Consider the following 16189-nt stretch of genomic DNA (forward strand, 5'->3'; position numbering starts at 1 on the left):
TAAGGATTTCAATCATTTATTTTTATAGTGGCTGTTTTTTGTCCATGGCTACATGGAAGGACATTTAGGACTAAATGTCCTTCCATGGAGCCAGCTTGGATTAAAAATATCCTTTGACTGATCCAATTCCTTGCAGTTTTCCCATGCTGTTCGTCCTCTGGAGATTCAACAGCTGTCCAGTTGTCCATGATTTGCTCTTGTTGAATTCTACCTCAGGGGCTAAAAGAAATGCATCCTGGACAAACATGTCCAAGGAGGTCATGTTTGTTGGTTCCTGTGGAAACGCAGGACGGACAGCCTCTCGTTTCTCGCTCTTGTAGACAAACAGGACTCTCCCTTCAAGCCACTTTGGCTCAGTAGGTGGATGATCTCCTCTGGTTAAGAAAAAGGGGGGGAAACAACTATTCAAGCTTCAATTCCTTACAATGAATAATTTGCAATGAATAAAGTCAACCAACCTGGATCATTCTCAGCAATTGTGATGAGGTAAAACAGCCCTTTATCGGACAGCAGCTGCACCACAGCTGGCAGAAATCTGTCTGTCACCTCTCGCCCTCTCTCCCCTCCAGCCCAGGCGGCTTCGATGCCTGTGCTGCCCACCTGAAAAAGAAAACCCACTGAGTAACTGGAGGTTAATGCACCATGCCTGAACTTCATTAACCCTGCTGAGCTATGTGATGCACCTCTTCTGAAGGCGTAACCACGTAGGGAGGGTTAAAGAGGAGTATGTCCACTTTCCCACACAGCTGGGGGAGAAGAGAGTCAGCCTGCAGGAGGAACAACATTCAGATATGCAGGTTGTGAAAACCCCAAACCATAAGAGCAGCTGAAGATTACCAGGTCTGTGATCACCGGCTGCAGGGACACCCTGTTACAAGAAGCAGTCTCTGCTGTGCATTGTGCTGCTGCAGGATTCACATCAGTGCAACTGAAACATAAATGCATGCGTACATGAAACTGGATGCTATGTTCTACATCAGTAAGTCCCATTGGCTGGACATTGCTGCTAGGTACCAGAATGGCTCACATATATAAAGCCGAAGGTCCCACCACCGACGCCAAGAATGCAGACACCACTCCTGAGCCACTGCCCACCTCCAAACATACACACGGGCTGAAAACGGTGAAGAGGCAGTTAAGACTCTGATAAAAATGTGTGTGTGTCTACTGGAAATAATACTCGATCTATGGCTACCTCATCCGCTGTAGCCGGTCTGCGTCTTTCTCCAGAGCATCAATCAGGAGGAAGGAGTCCTCCGCCGGCTCGTAAACCTCTCGGAAGTCTCCTCGTCCAGCGTGGGAATAAAGCGGCGTGGGGTAGCTCGTACTCATGCTCACTCTACAGCTCACTAAATATCCGCTCCTCCATCTGCTGGCCCACACTAAGGAATCAAGCTCGGCAGAGCCACTGTTTAATGTTTGATGACAATATGCCTAAAATCATGCTAAAAATAAAGGTAGCTCAGCCCCGGAGACGTTCTCGCTGTACTTCCTTATAGGGCTTTGGAGTTGACGTCACGCCGCAGTGTATTGTGGGATCGCGGCGCCATGTCAGAAGGCAACAAATCAAAACAAACACACTGGCCCTTTCTCAATTCTAAGTACGCGAGTGTGATGCATTTGTTAAATGATTGAGGTAAAATTTTATTAGAAGATTTCACCACCAATTATAATCTGCAAATAAATAACAAAGAATTTCAAAAAATTACTAAGGCTATCCCTCAAAACATTCTATGTACAGCATATAATCTTTTTCAAAACCCTGACTAGATCCCCTGACCTCCCTGAACTCTTGGTAAATGGGCATAACATTACAGCTAACAGTCTAAAAAACTCCCAAATTAGGGAATTATTTACTAATGTTTTTTTCCCTTATAGATCCAATCCAAATTCCATCTCACATCTGTTCTCTAGTGATCAAAAGTAAGAGATCACTAGATCTTGTTTGTTTGTTTGTTTGCTTGCTTTGATTCTGTTTGGGGGTTTGTTTTTATTTATTTGTTGTTGTTTGTACTTCCTGTTCATTATCTATCTTCTATATGTTGGAATTCAGCCTGTTCTGATACTATTTCATGTTGGGAAAATAGAATGTTTGTAGAGATTGCCATAATTGTTGTACTGTTCTGTGCAAATTTTTTTTTAAAAAAAAGTACGCGAGTACGTACTCACGTTCTCGGCGAGACCGGACTTGGCGAGAACGCGAGCACGGACTTGTACAATTGGAACACCAGCGTACTTGATGATGTCACAGGTCCAGAGTTTTTACTGCCGTCCCCTCTTAATTTAACTGTGAGTAATATGTTATGAAGCTTAACTTTAATCACAGCCAAACCGGTTTACTCAGGAACAAATAAAACACTGAAATAAACCAAACATTAACATTTAGAAGTGATCTAAGTGACTTATATACCGGTTTACTCAGGAACAAATAAAACACTGAAATAAACCAAACATTAACATTTAGAAGTGATCTAAGTGACTTATATATCATGTTTAACCTCAGTAGTGAAAGCTCTATTACAGTTTTTTACAGTCGCTAACAAGCGCCTACCCATACTTCAGATACTTTTTCTAAACTCTTAACACAGACCCACACCTACAAAACACAATTGGCCAAATGGATAATATCCTTCCCAAAAATACACTTTGTTAAATATATACTAACTCCTCATTTCAAAATTAGAACACATCTTTCTCTGCACACACTAACTGTACAAAAACACTATAAATCTGACTCAAAATGAAATTAGTCTGTCAAAGAATAACACTTGTTTTCACTTCACAAGGTACATGCAGTCAATCAAAGTACACCAGGTTTCAAAATACTGGCTATTATTGACATTACAAAAACTGCATAGACTTTTATGTTTCAGTTTCACAGGTATTTGCATGCGAAACATGCAATCCACCATATTGACACCAGAAATGTCTTGGTTGGTAACTGTATGTCCACATGTACAGTAATGTTCACATTCAAAAGCATTCCAGTAAAAAGCAAACAAGTTTCTGTTTCTTTACTGTTTACCACAGGAGGTACAGTAGAAACACGGTATGATAGGACAGAGAAAGTTTTACAGTATTGCTTACAGTGAACAAAATATCCATGAAACACACAAGAGCATTCTGAACAAAAAAACAACAGCAAAAAGCCAAGATAAAAAGGGGGGGAGGGGGGCTAAAAAAAGGCAAAAAAGTTGCATCTAATCTCTGCGATCTTCAGGGTTAGGCCACATGTTTTCATCAACATCACATCTGATGTCAGCCAAGTCGATGCACCTGGGATAAAACCGCCTGGTATGTCGGATCCACCCTTGGCAATCGTCAACTGTGATGTCCCTGGAGCCAGCATCCATGGCTTCAAGGAGGGACATCTGGTCATGTGGCTGATGGTCATAAACCTTCCACCGCCATGCAGAAAAGAACTCCTCTATGGGGTTGAGGAAAGGTGAATAGGGTGGAAGGAAGAGACTCACCAGTCTTGGGTGGACTTCAAACCATGTTGTTATTGCTTGCGAGTGATGGAAAGCCACATTGTCCCAGGTAATTACAAAGGTCCTCATGTTTTCACCCTCCTGACCCTGCTCTGGAACCAGGCGCTGGTGGAGATCATTGAGAAAGGCAAGCAAGCGCTCTGTATTATAGGGTCCAACCTGACATTTGTGAAGGAGTAATCCTGCATTTGCAATTGCTGCACACATGGTAATGTTTGCCCCTCTCTGTCCTGGCACATCAACTGTGGCCCTTTTTCCAATTACATTCCGTCCACGTCGACGCCTTTTGGCCAGATTGAATCCTGCCTCATCGATGTATATGAATTCATGAGGGGCCTGGTTGGCCTCCAATTCCATAACTCTCTGAAACGAATGTGACAGGTGAGACCTGGAGATTTGGGACCGCCCCTGGTGGGCGGAGCTGGTCTTCGCTCCTTTCATAAGCGCAGGTGTGGGCAATTGGGTATTCCTTTGCAAACCTGAAGCTGCGAGTGCTTGGTCCGAGTTGGGCAAGTTGGTGTTTCTTAACTATGAAAGTCTGATATGCGTCCTTCCCCTAAACTTCTGTTAGAACGGTAGGTTACACAAAAATGTACCACTTGAGCTCTGGCTGTTGGCAGAGGTTTACAGTTATTTGCACCCTTGTAGGTGGGAAACATTGCTCCCGTGAGAACGGTATAGTGGACTTCATCGCCACTGACCCACATTTATTAGGGTGTGACACGAACTTGTGGACAGGTAACAAAACCAATTCAGTGGAGGAATATTCCTGTGTTTTATTGTCCAGCTAGTGATCTTCTGCCTTTTATTCACAGAGTACCGAGCTGCTGCTTTGCCAGGTGGATTTCTGGCTGCGGGCAAAGGACCCGACACATCAGTGTGTTTTAATTTGTTTTAAACTGGTGTAAGCCGACTGACTGCTGCGGCTGTCGATGGTTTTGGTTTTTGGTTTTACTTTTTCTGTATCAGTAGGCACCACAGATATTGATCCTTTTAGTATTTTAACCCCTTTATTTATATATATATATATTGTCGCAGACGGTGAAGGCGCTGCAGGGAAAACAAATCCTTTTTTTGTCTCCCCGCTTTTGCATGCACAGCGGTGGGCCCGAGTGAAGACGGCACTGAAGATTTGACTTTTTTTCTATAGTGTTTTACCCATTTGGGGTCATGTGTGAGTTGCCGTCCATGTTTAACCTGTGTGCTATGTCGATTTGTTTTTAAACGGTTCCCCGCAGCGCTTGTCCCGTCTCACGGGCAATCGCACAGTTTTATCGTCTCTAATAAGGTAACGTTTTTAATTGGTTTGAGGTGCCGCTGTTACACTGTTTCTTTTATTTTGTATTAAAAAATTAAACTCTTTTAAACTGACTGTGCGCCTACGGCTCTGTCCTATTTTAAATAGGTACCTACCACGGGTCACACAAAGTTTATGTAAGTCATGTTAGTACTGTATACCATACTGTACTGTAACCTAGTATTGTGTAGGTTACCTACTTGCAAAGTGCAAAGCTTATAGAACTGGACATTGGATTGAATATACACTGTACCTGGACATATTGTCGTCGTAGCTCCTTGACCCTCTCACTGTTCCTCTCAAAGGGAACAGTGTAGAGCTGCTTCATCCGCACTCTATGTTTGGACAATGTCCGCGAAATGGTTGTGAGGCTGATTCTATCGATATTGTCGAATATCTCATGGTCCGCCACAATTCTGGTTTGTATTTCACGCAGTTTTATTGCATTATTTGCAGTAACCATTTCCACAATGGCAAGCTCCTGATCATTACTGAGGAGCTTTCCTCTTCCCCCAGAGGGTGGAAGACGTTGCATTCTTTAGAAAGACAGACAATTCAACATATGCATTACTGTATGACCATATTGACATGTCAAGTGAGAATAGGAACAATCCATGTAAAATGCAATACTTACCTGTTGGTTTGTTGAAAGGTGCGTATAATGGAGGCAACCGTTGACCGCCTCAAATTGGGCTGCACTCTTTCACCAGCCTCTCTTAGTGAAAGACCATGGTTGATTACATGGTCAATGATAGTGGCACGGATTTCATCACTGACTACTGTTCTTGCAGCCCTTGGAATGCCACCACCACGCATTCTTACACCTCTACCTTGCCCTCTCCTTGGGCCTGCTCTTCTCCCTGGGCCCCTTGCTCTTACTCTTCCTCGACCAGACATTACAGTGTTTGTCTTTTTTTTGTTTCCAAAAACATCACTCCTCAAGGTCTTGCCTTATAAACCCCACTGAGTCTAAGCCAGAATGGAAGAAGCTGTGGTTGGCCCAATTTACCCAACATAAATAAGCTGTGTCTCAATTATTCAGTTGTTTGTTTGTTTACAGCTGAGATATATTTTTGATATTGATATTGTTTTTGTACTGATATCATTGCAGGGGCAGAGGTTTTTATACTGTATCTACGGTTTGGAATATTGTTTTTGCTATTGTGGGATGTTGTGTGTTAACATTCGTAGATACTACAAGAACAGTCCATAGTTTTGTTGGGAGGTATAACTTGTCTGTTAAGAAAATGTAAGCATTGTGGAAATGTGTTCACTGACTGCATATTGGGTGAACACGACATGAAATGTGTGAATGGTATGGCCACAACAGACCGATCCTGTGCTAATTGTGTTTAGAGTTTTGCAAATGTGACAACTGTTTGGACAAACGCTTGTTAGCGACTGTAAAAAACTGTAATAAAAATAGTGTACATACCTTAATAGAAACAAGCAGGTGAGATGTTAGAACGCCTTTATTTTAGTGGACACTCAATACAATAGACAGCTACTGGGGTTTGGGGTTTGTTTAACCTGAGTAGCGAAAAGACCGCGGGGGGTGAAAACGATGTGCCGGGAGTCGCTGTTCTCGCCGGCTCTAATGATCCTCGACCTCGCTGTCTGCTATGGAGCTGGCGGGTCACAGACGTCTCCGAAAACGTCGGAGCGCGTTTGGAAACATATGATATCTTGATAAATCGAGCCAATATTTGAAGTTTACACAGCTACATTCTCGCTTGAAAATAACTTAAAAGTTTATTTTGTGACCCAGAAAGAGTAATATTTAAAAGTTATTAGCCCCGCTCGTCCGCCATTGCCGCGTTTGAGTTTTGGACGAAATGCATTTTGGGATATTTAGCTGTACCAAGTCCACACAAGTCGTGTCCAAATTCATGGACTGCATCCTCCTGAGGACCCGTATGGGCCCAAAACGTGGTCATAAATATTTTGTACTTGTAAATCAGTTTTATATGTGTAAAAAGAATTTGTGTGTGTGTAAAAAAGATTTGTATGTGTGTAAAAAAGATTTGTATGTGTAAAAAAGATTTGTGTGTTCAAATCAGTTCAAAAAAGCACCCAAATCTTTTTTACACACACAAATTCTTTTTACACATACGAATCTTTTTTACGCACACGCAAATCTTTTTTACACATACAAATCTTTTTTACACACATTCTTTTTACACATACAAATCTTTTTTTACGCACACGCAAATCTTTTTTGCACACGCAAATCTTTTTTACACATACGAATCTTTTTTGTGCACACACAAATTCTTTTTACACATACGAATCTTTTTTACACACACAAATTCTTTTTACACATACGAATCTTTTTTACACACACACAAATTCTTTTTACACATACAAATCTTTTTTGCACACGCAAATCTTTTTTACACATACGAATCTTTTTTGTGCACACACAAATTCTTTTTACACATACAAATCTTTTTTACACACACAAATTCTTTTTACACATACAAATCTTTTTTACACACACACACAAATTCTTTTTACACATACAAATCTTTTTTACACACACACAAATTCTTTTTACACATACAAATCTTTTTTACACACACAAATTCTTTTTACACATACGAATCTTTTTTACACACACAAATTCTTTTTACACATACGAATCTTTTTTACACACACAAATTCTTTTTACACATACGAGACTGATTTACAAGTACAAACTATTTATGACCACATTTTGAGCCCATAGACCCGGCCTTCGCGGTCTACGTGGGCCGGGTCCTCAGAAGGTCGGGTAGGCCGGAAGTAAACGGCCGTGAAATTGGACGGTCTAGCCTTCTGATTAGCGTCACCGCTGTCTCGGTGGAGTTTAATAAACTCAGCCGTCTGCTCCTTGCTATCTAAAATATAACAGGACACTGGCGTAAATTCTCGACTGTCTCATACTTCTGTTTAATCAGTTTTCTGTTTGACGTTTAGTCAGCTGTGTAAAAACCAAGGAGGAACCCACCCAGGGGATTAATAAAGTTTTATTTTATCTAATCTAATCTAATAACTTTAATCTCAGCCAAACCGATTTACTCACGAACAAACAAAACACTGAAAAAAAGCCCAACAATAACATTTTTAGGTTGTCTAAGTGACTTATATATTACGTTTAACCCGAGCAGTCCACGGTGATCTGAAAATGATGTGCCGGGAGTTGTGCCGTTCTCGGCCGCATCAGTAACCCTCGAGCTCCCGGCTAGCTATCGAGCTGGTGGGTAGCAGACGTCTCCGAAAACGTCGAGGCACTTTTGCAAATATGCGATATCTTGATAAATCGAGCAGATATTTGATGTTTACACAGCTACTTTCTCGCCTGAAAATATGTTAAAAGTTTATTTTGTGACCCAGAAAGATTAGTATGAGTAATTTTAAAACTTAGTAGTTGGAAACATTGTTGGAAACTGGAGTTTGGCTGGGCCGCGCTATGAATTCTGGGATATGGTATGCCACGAAGGACACACCTGACCCATCCTTCAAATTCGGGGAAAAGGAGGACGCATTTGTCGGCTGCATTCGGAGGAGTCTACGAATTTGGACAGCCTTCGGCGCGTCGCTGTGACGTAATCGGTCTACAAATGCGGCCTCAGAAGGATGCAGCCCATGAATTTGGACACGACCACTGGCTGTATCCCAATTCAGGGTCTGCAGCCTTAAAGGCCGCATTTTAAGGCCAATTACGATAATTTTACCGAAAAAAAAACGGCGAATGAGGGGCGCCCGAAGAGTAAACTTTAAGTAAGTACTGAATATTATGTCACTTATTTATGTGCAAATGCTTAATAACGAAGAACATTAAAACATTACTGTTGGCCACATGTCGGCAAAGTTATGTGACATTAGTGACATTTGTACTAACTTGGTTTTAAAGCCTTTACTTTAAAATATACGCCTTCAATAGCTGACCTTCATCTTACAGAGAATGATCAAAGCTCATGTAGAAACAAACAAACGAACAAAAGATTTTCTTCTTCATTTCTGTCAAACAAAGCTGTATGAAACGTTTCCAGCTGTTAGTATCATGGTTGCTAGCAGAGGCGGAGCCAGACATTTGAAACACCCGGGGCTTAGCCCAAAGAGTAGTATGCATGTGGGATTTTTTTTTTTTTTTTTTTTTTTTGGGGGGGGTGTAGAAATGACTGAAAGATTAATAGGCTCTGTTCAAAAAAGAATGACTTCATATAGGGAAAAATCTATATCACATGTGCAGGACACCTTAAACGAGTTTTTTAATTAAGCAGCAAGGCAGAACAAGGTCAGGGCTGTATCAAGACACGAGGACTAAACCCCAATTCAACCAGACCCAGAACTGATCCAGAATTAAAACAGGACTACAACAGTTCAAAATCAGGACTACTGAGGACTTAACCAAGACAGAACCAGAATCAGAACTAGATGATAGTAGCACTAAAAATCATCATAGACCTGCACTACACTTATTTTTTAATTCTACCAAAGTCCACTATTTAGATTGAGAAAAGTTTATATAATTATTTAGCCTTGTTGTGCAAACAAGCCTGCAGAACTTAATAAATACAGAATTTGAAAAATAACAAACCTAAAAAGAAACACTAGGTACGAGATACATGAGTACCTATGATACGGTGATACTTTTGGTAAACAACCATTTGACTAACATGTGTCTCACCTGCTCTTGTTCATCTCTGTTCTGTCCTCGTTCTCCTCTCTCTCCCTCTTTGTGCTGACAATCATCAAATATACAGTTGAAACCAGATATTTACTCTTCAGATAAAAACACTTTTTTAATTGTAACATCAAATCAGACTAAATGTTTATTTTTTTAGATTGATAAATATAAAAACATATTTGTTAACTTTAAGAGTAAAGAGAGAAACTATCTGTGTTTCTTAATTGCAAATGGCACCAAATTGTATTCAAACTTGAGCCACATTTATGGAGCTCCACAGTTCTTTTCCTGGTGTTTTGGTTGATATCTCTTGATTTTCCCATGTCAAAGAAACAGGCTCTGTGTTTTGCCTTATATGCATCCACAGCTGTGCCACCAATTTACTCACATGGACTCTACTAACCTATCAGAAGCTTCTTCAGCTCAGAATGGAATCGTCTGCAGTTTTCTTATTAATTAACAATAAATTTAGTGTACATGTACTCCTACATTTGATCAAAGTGATAAAAAATAGAAGCTCTGTCTCTCTTTATTCTGAAATTTAACTAATTCAAAATATATTTCAATATTTATCTAAAACAAAAGTTTATCTAAATTGATGTTGTACAGTAAAAATGTTTTCTCCCTAAAGTGTAAATATCTGGTTACAAATGTGAATATCCTGCTGTGTACTGAAATCCCTCTTGTTTTGCATAGAAATATACTGAACAACATACAAAGCATAATATATAAAATAACATTTACCTGAGTTTTTTCTTTGAAAGAAGCCTCTAATGTCCATTCTTATGTTTCAGTACATAACTGAAACCGATTTAGTCGGGGAGGGTAAGAACTGAAAATATGAAATAAACACACGTAAGCTAAGACTCTAAAAAAAATAGCATTTGTTCGGCTTTTCATTTTGCCATTTGTTGATTCCCTTGAAGAGCAAGTAACGTAATATTGGTCAAGTGATCAGTTTGATATCAATCTTTCGTGATGCACCGTCATATTTACATTATTTGTACGGTACGAATGATTTGCTTTGGTACCTGGTCAAACTTAAGCTCTCCTTAGTATGGCTGGCTCCGTCTCTACAACAGCGCACACAGGCAGCAGCTGCCCCGCCCCCTCGCTCAGTCGCTTAGTGTCTGAGCTCGGATCATACCAATATTAGGGGGGATTCACGCACAGTCGTAAATTCCCACAGTGTGCACTATGTGCTTCGAATATTGTGTGTACTTTTTGTTTTATACAGTTGTCAGCCAGGCATCTAACTATGAAAAAATTACACTCCAAAATACCCCGGGCTTCTGACAAAACAACCCGGGCTTAAGCCCCGTAAGCCACCCCCCCGCTCCGCCCCTGGTTGCTAGGCAACCTGGGCAGCGCGATGGAGGCTAGACCGTCCCATTTCACAAGCCTCGCACTTCCGGCCTTAGTGGTCTTTGAGTACGCGGCCCTTGAAGACCGTTGAGGCTGCGTACTTTAAGGCTGCAGACCCTGAATTGGGATACAGCCACAGTCACTACCTGATTCGTACCGGAAACCCGATCGGTACCCCGCATGCGCAAATCTTACGTCACTTCCTCTCTTTGCCAACATTGCGACATTCAATATATTTGAATGACACGGTTAGCGCCCAGTTAGCTCTTAGCATTTCTCAGCAGCTCTGCCTCCTTTTCGACTACCGGGACATTTAAACAATGGATAATCCGTATCCGCAACAAATTTTTGCTTTTCTCCTCAACAGAGAGCATTCGTCGATTGAACAACAGCGCCGTAAAATAAGAAGAATGGTGCCTAATGACAGAGTTAATAATACAGACTTTATAATATGTCAAGTGAAGATTCAGCAGCCAGATGAAGTGTTTACTGGCAATTGACAGTGATAGCGGACATTATCATCACTTTTCCAACAATCCTCTCCACACAGACAAGCATAAACACACTCGATTATCACTAAATCAAATTTAACACACGTTTATAATGACGCTAATTTAGTTTACAATAGGGTTCATTCGCTCAGTCAGCAGGTGGTGGTGCCCTCGTACACTGGGGAGTACACTGCCATTAAACGAACAGAAGAAGAAGAAAACCCCTGCACATGCACGGTACAGATCGGGTAGACCCGATTTGTACGGTCCGACTTTGCACATGCGCAGTAAGGATCGGGAGTCCCGATCTGTCACTATCTTTTTATTTTTTTGTTTTTGTCTACATTATATTAAATGTTTCATTATCGGAAACATTTTAAGAGATACTTGTTATTCTTAACTCATTCACTGCCAGCCATTGGCAGTGAATGAGTTAAACCCATTGTCTCATTCACTGCCATTGACGGCTATAGACGTCAATGGCAGTGAATGAGTTAACAGATACTCTGACCTGTAACTATCGTAAAATGCTTCGACCGGAAGTAGACACCTTTCGCGCATGCGGGGTACCGATCGGGTTTCCGGTACAGATCGGGTAGTGACAGTCACCACCGATGCATGCTCGATAAAACGGGCGGAGTGAGAACACATCCGGGACTTTTTCGCGTTCTCGGCTTGATGCGTACTTCGAATTGGAACAGTACTTGGTCTCCGACTGATGACGTATCACGAGAACGCAAGTACACACAAGTACGCATATTGAGAAAGGGCCACGGTGTTGGAAGCGGGACTGCCAGAACCATGCTTAAAATCAGCGCAAAAGGGCTGTATCGTGACTGATTGCGCCCAGAAGCCAAGAGACGGTACTTGGAAAAAATAGCGTGCATCGGTAATGTGGACCTGTATGAAATAAGGCAGTGGAGTGGAAACCCAGACAGCCTACCGCCGTTGTCCTATCCCAATATCTTCGCGTACCTTGCCTGTGGAGTCAGCGCATAGGGGAAATCATTTTCGTAATTATAAATCCCTGGAGGCGCACATCTGATTCACAAACGGTTGGGTACAAGATTTGGCCGTTTTTAAGCCTCCACGTTGTGAGTACGTTGACCATATGACCAAGATGCAGCCAGAGGTTGCACATAACATTGACTTCTCAACACCTGCCCCAAAATTTGCTCTAGATGAACGGTTCACGATTGATGCCAGCTGTGCGTTGCCATGTAAATAGTTTGCATTTCATGTGTATGTACTTGCTAAGTACATGTGAACGGATCTTGAATAAAAAAATAAACATACTTTTTTCTGTTTTATTGAAACCACTTTACAGAAAGTACAATTATTTACAATGAACTGTACATGCAATACGAGCAAAGAGCAAATTTCATTTGGCCCTGGTTTGACAACCACACTGGGGCACATATTCACCAAAACACAGCACACCTTAGCAATCTTATCAAGCAGTGTTGTGTCTTCACCCTCACATGATGTGAGTAATCGGATTGGCATTGTAGTGGTAGCATTTTGAACTTGTTACGCAAACTACCTATTACTCGCTCAACATGAATTCTCAGGTGGGCACTTGCTCTCGTTTGGGGATGGCAGAGAACTTGATATCCACTCGTCTGACTGCTGCAATCCAAGCCTGACGTCTTCGTTTAGTATTATCGGATACATGAGATCCCTCCCGTTGCCTCCAGGAGGGGAAACGATGAAAAGAGATCCCATTTTCCAGCTTCTTTCCTTTCCCTATTGTGTGATCTACCGTTGCAACCGACAACACAGTACATACGAACCATAGCTGACGCTTCCATGTGCTTTGTCTGGCCTACTGTCATGGCGGGAGGGGGCGTGCCCCCCTCCGTCCATGACATCATGCGGCAAAGCCCTATATACAACAACGTCACGGTGACGTCACTCCTAACCAAAATAAACATAAAACAAAAGGTGGTTTTAATAATTTATACAACAAACAACATTAAAACAATGTATTGGGTGTTCTACTTATTTGAAACATTTGTAGTCCCAAAACAGGATCATTTGCATTTTGGAATTATTTACAGGCATGTTACATTTTTTTTTATCTACTAAAATTCATCTATTTATTGACAAGCCAGTGTAATATTTTGCCAGCAATACATCATTGTTTTCTTTTAGTCTGAAAAAGTTAAACAAATAAATAAATACATAAAATGAATTAATAAAATGAAAATTTCGTTTTGTTAAAATGGCCACCCTTCCCTTTGTACAAAAAACTAATTTTGTACAGAGTTATAGTCTTGGTTTTTTCTTATTAGCATTTTTTTGTATTTATTATTTTATTTTGGTTTTTGGTTTCAATTCAGTTTAGTTCCAGTTAGTTTCCAGAGCTGATTTTTTTTATTTCAGTTTATTCTTTTATTATGTTTAGTTCAGAGTTTTTATTAGTTTCAGTGTTAGTTTTAGTCTTTATAATTATGTTACGGAGGGCATATGTCAGAGACAAGGAAGCAGGAAAATTAGTACAGGTATTAAAATAAAATTTTGAAAGCAGCTGACTCAATCAGCTCAGTAAATGGCCTGTATTTGTATAGCACTTTACACTTCATTCAGTCATCCACCCACTGGTGATGGCAAGCCACATTGTAGCCACAGCTGCCCACCACCACTAGACAACAGGTGAAGTGTCTTGCCCAAGGACACAACGACCGAGACCGTCGGAGCTGGGGCTGAAACTGGCAACCTTCTGATTAGAAGACGAACTGCTATCTCTTGAGTCACGATCGCCCCAGAGATAGATATCAGTCTCAATAAACACTCAATAAACACCAAATCAGGTAAATTGTTTTTTAGCTTTGCTTTTACCAAACTAACAAATACTAAAACTAAAGATATTTACTCAATATTTTTGTTTTATTTTAGCTAGTTTTTCCAGGTTCACAAAATCATTTAGTTTGTTGCCTGAAGGCCAAAAATTGTGATCTACAAGCATACAGTACTGATCTTTGGCTTCATCCCTTGCGCAGAGATTTCTCCAAATTTTCTCAATCTTTTGATTAAATTATGACCTGTAGGAAATAAATTATTCAAAGTCCTCACAATTTCACATATTAGAAACATTTACTGCAGCTTGACGAACCCCAAAGGTCTGAGAAATTCTGCCTCTCTAAGATGCTCCTTTTATACCCAATCATGTCACTGATCAGTTGCCTATGAATCAATCTGGTTAGAAAATGTTCATCCATCTGTTTGCTTTTAGTAATATTTACTTTCCCAACCTTTTGTTGCCCCACCCCCCTAATCTCAATGTTTTGCAGTATGTTGCTGCCACAGAATTCAAAATTTTATGTTTTCTATGTTCTATTAGGGAAATATGAGTGTTTTTCAGAATTGGGTTTGTAATTTTTAACAGACTACAACAGTAGCTTCACTTGGCCCCCAGACCCCTCCATCACCTAATCCCCCAAAACATTCAGCAAACTCATTAAACTAATACACACAAATAATAATACCTTTGAGATCAAATTATAGCTTCTCACCCATCAGCAAAACAACTGCCTTCCGTGGTTAATACCAGTGAGGTGCCTCTCATTAGCAAGCTTCCTTGTTTCATCATGACTCTGTTAGGTAGCACTTCTTTGCCACCGAGGCACTGGGCCAATCTGAGGTGTTAAAACAAATATACTGTAATGATGCAACACAACACATAAGGACAGGTAAACATTTTTTTATGATCGCCTGTTTAAACAGTCAAAGTTTGGATGGTCTGTGCAGACTTTACATGTAATACCCGCTTCTAATCATACTGTGGAGAAAAACGTGCTTAAAATGCCTCACCAACCATAATCCTGCACAGTTGGTGTTTTTTTTTTTTCAGCACTGCAATAAATGTCATTGTTAGATTACAGTAAAACCTTAGCAGCTAGACTTGCCATCTGTTTACAGTGTGCCTACTGACATTTACAACAGTTTATTTTACTGCTCTGAATCGAATAAAAGCTTTCCAGTATAATACTATGACCTGTTTGGTTGCCATAATTTGTTGTTTTAGTGTTCCTGTTACACATCTTCACTGCGCCTCGCCTTTAGCTTCATGTCTTCCTTGAAACATGACAAGGTAAAAGCACTTTCAATGTTCCCCTTCCCTATGCACCATGTGGATATGGGATAATTCCTGTATGAAACCATTTCAAAATCATCCTGAAGGTGAATGCTAAATCCAATGTCATCCATTTCTACAGAAGTGGCAGTCATGGTGCTAACTACTGTGATAAATCTGTTGAAACTCAGTCTCTCAACATTTATTAGCCAGTATTAGATCATCAAACTTATTTTAATTATACACAAAGATAATCCAAGTAAATAAAAAAATGCAGTTTTTAAATGACAGTTTCATTTATTAAGGGAAGACAGTTATCCAAATCTCCATGGCCGTGTGTGAAAAGTAATTGTCCTCTAAACCTAAAAATAGTTTGGGCCAACCTGGGCAGCAAGAACTGTAATCAAGTGTGATAACTGGCAATGAGTCTTTCACATAGCTGTGGAGGAATTTTGGTCCACTCTTCTTTGCAGAATTGTTGTAACTCAAACACATTGCAGGGTTTTCCAGCATGAACTGTCTATTTAAAGTCATGCCTCAGCATCTCAATCTGATTTTAGTTTTATGTCACATGCAACGGGACTCAAACACTCCAAAAATTGATGAGACTAAGTGTCATCAGTCTACAGAATATTTTCCCAAAAGTCCTGGGGATCATCAAAATTTTTTTGTTTGTTTTTTTGTTTGTTTTTTGTCAGCAGTGTTTTTTTCCTTGAACTCCTTAATGGATGTCATTTTTGTCCAGTCTCTTTCTAAACTCTGACCTTAAGTGAGAGGCAACTGAGGCCTGTGGTTCTG

The 16189-nt window shown here is 40.5% G+C and overlaps 1 protein-coding gene and 1 long non-coding RNA gene across 2 annotated transcripts; one reads left to right on the forward strand and one right to left on the reverse strand.

Moving 5' to 3' along the window:
* Window positions 1-81: 81 nt before the first annotated feature.
* Window positions 82-1568, reverse strand: hemk2 (HemK methyltransferase 2, ETF1 glutamine and histone H4 lysine). Its single transcript, XM_085447212.1, has 6 exons — window positions 1196-1568; window positions 1028-1114; window positions 838-928; window positions 684-767; window positions 459-600; window positions 82-374 (listed from the first exon to the last, which is right to left on the reverse strand). The coding sequence occupies exons 1-6, from the start codon at window positions 1330-1332 to the stop codon at window positions 259-261; spliced, it is 657 nt and encodes a 218-aa protein (XP_085303338.1). The 5' UTR covers window positions 1333-1568; the 3' UTR covers window positions 82-258.
* Window positions 1569-3869: 2301 nt separating this feature from the next.
* LOC146681357 (uncharacterized) lies at window positions 3870-4863 on the forward strand. Its single transcript, XR_014918218.1, has 2 exons — window positions 3870-4229; window positions 4307-4863. It is a non-coding gene; the product is annotated as an uncharacterized LOC146681357 (long non-coding RNA).
* Window positions 4864-16189: the final 11326 nt, after the last annotated feature.

This window comes from Copadichromis virginalis, linkage group LG23 (assembly GCF_057382275.1).
Source record: "Copadichromis virginalis isolate Kocher_CV1m ecotype Utaka linkage group LG23, C_Virginalis_male_GT1.1, whole genome shotgun sequence".
In the NCBI taxonomy this organism is placed as follows: Eukaryota; Metazoa; Chordata; class Actinopteri; order Cichliformes; family Cichlidae; genus Copadichromis; species Copadichromis virginalis.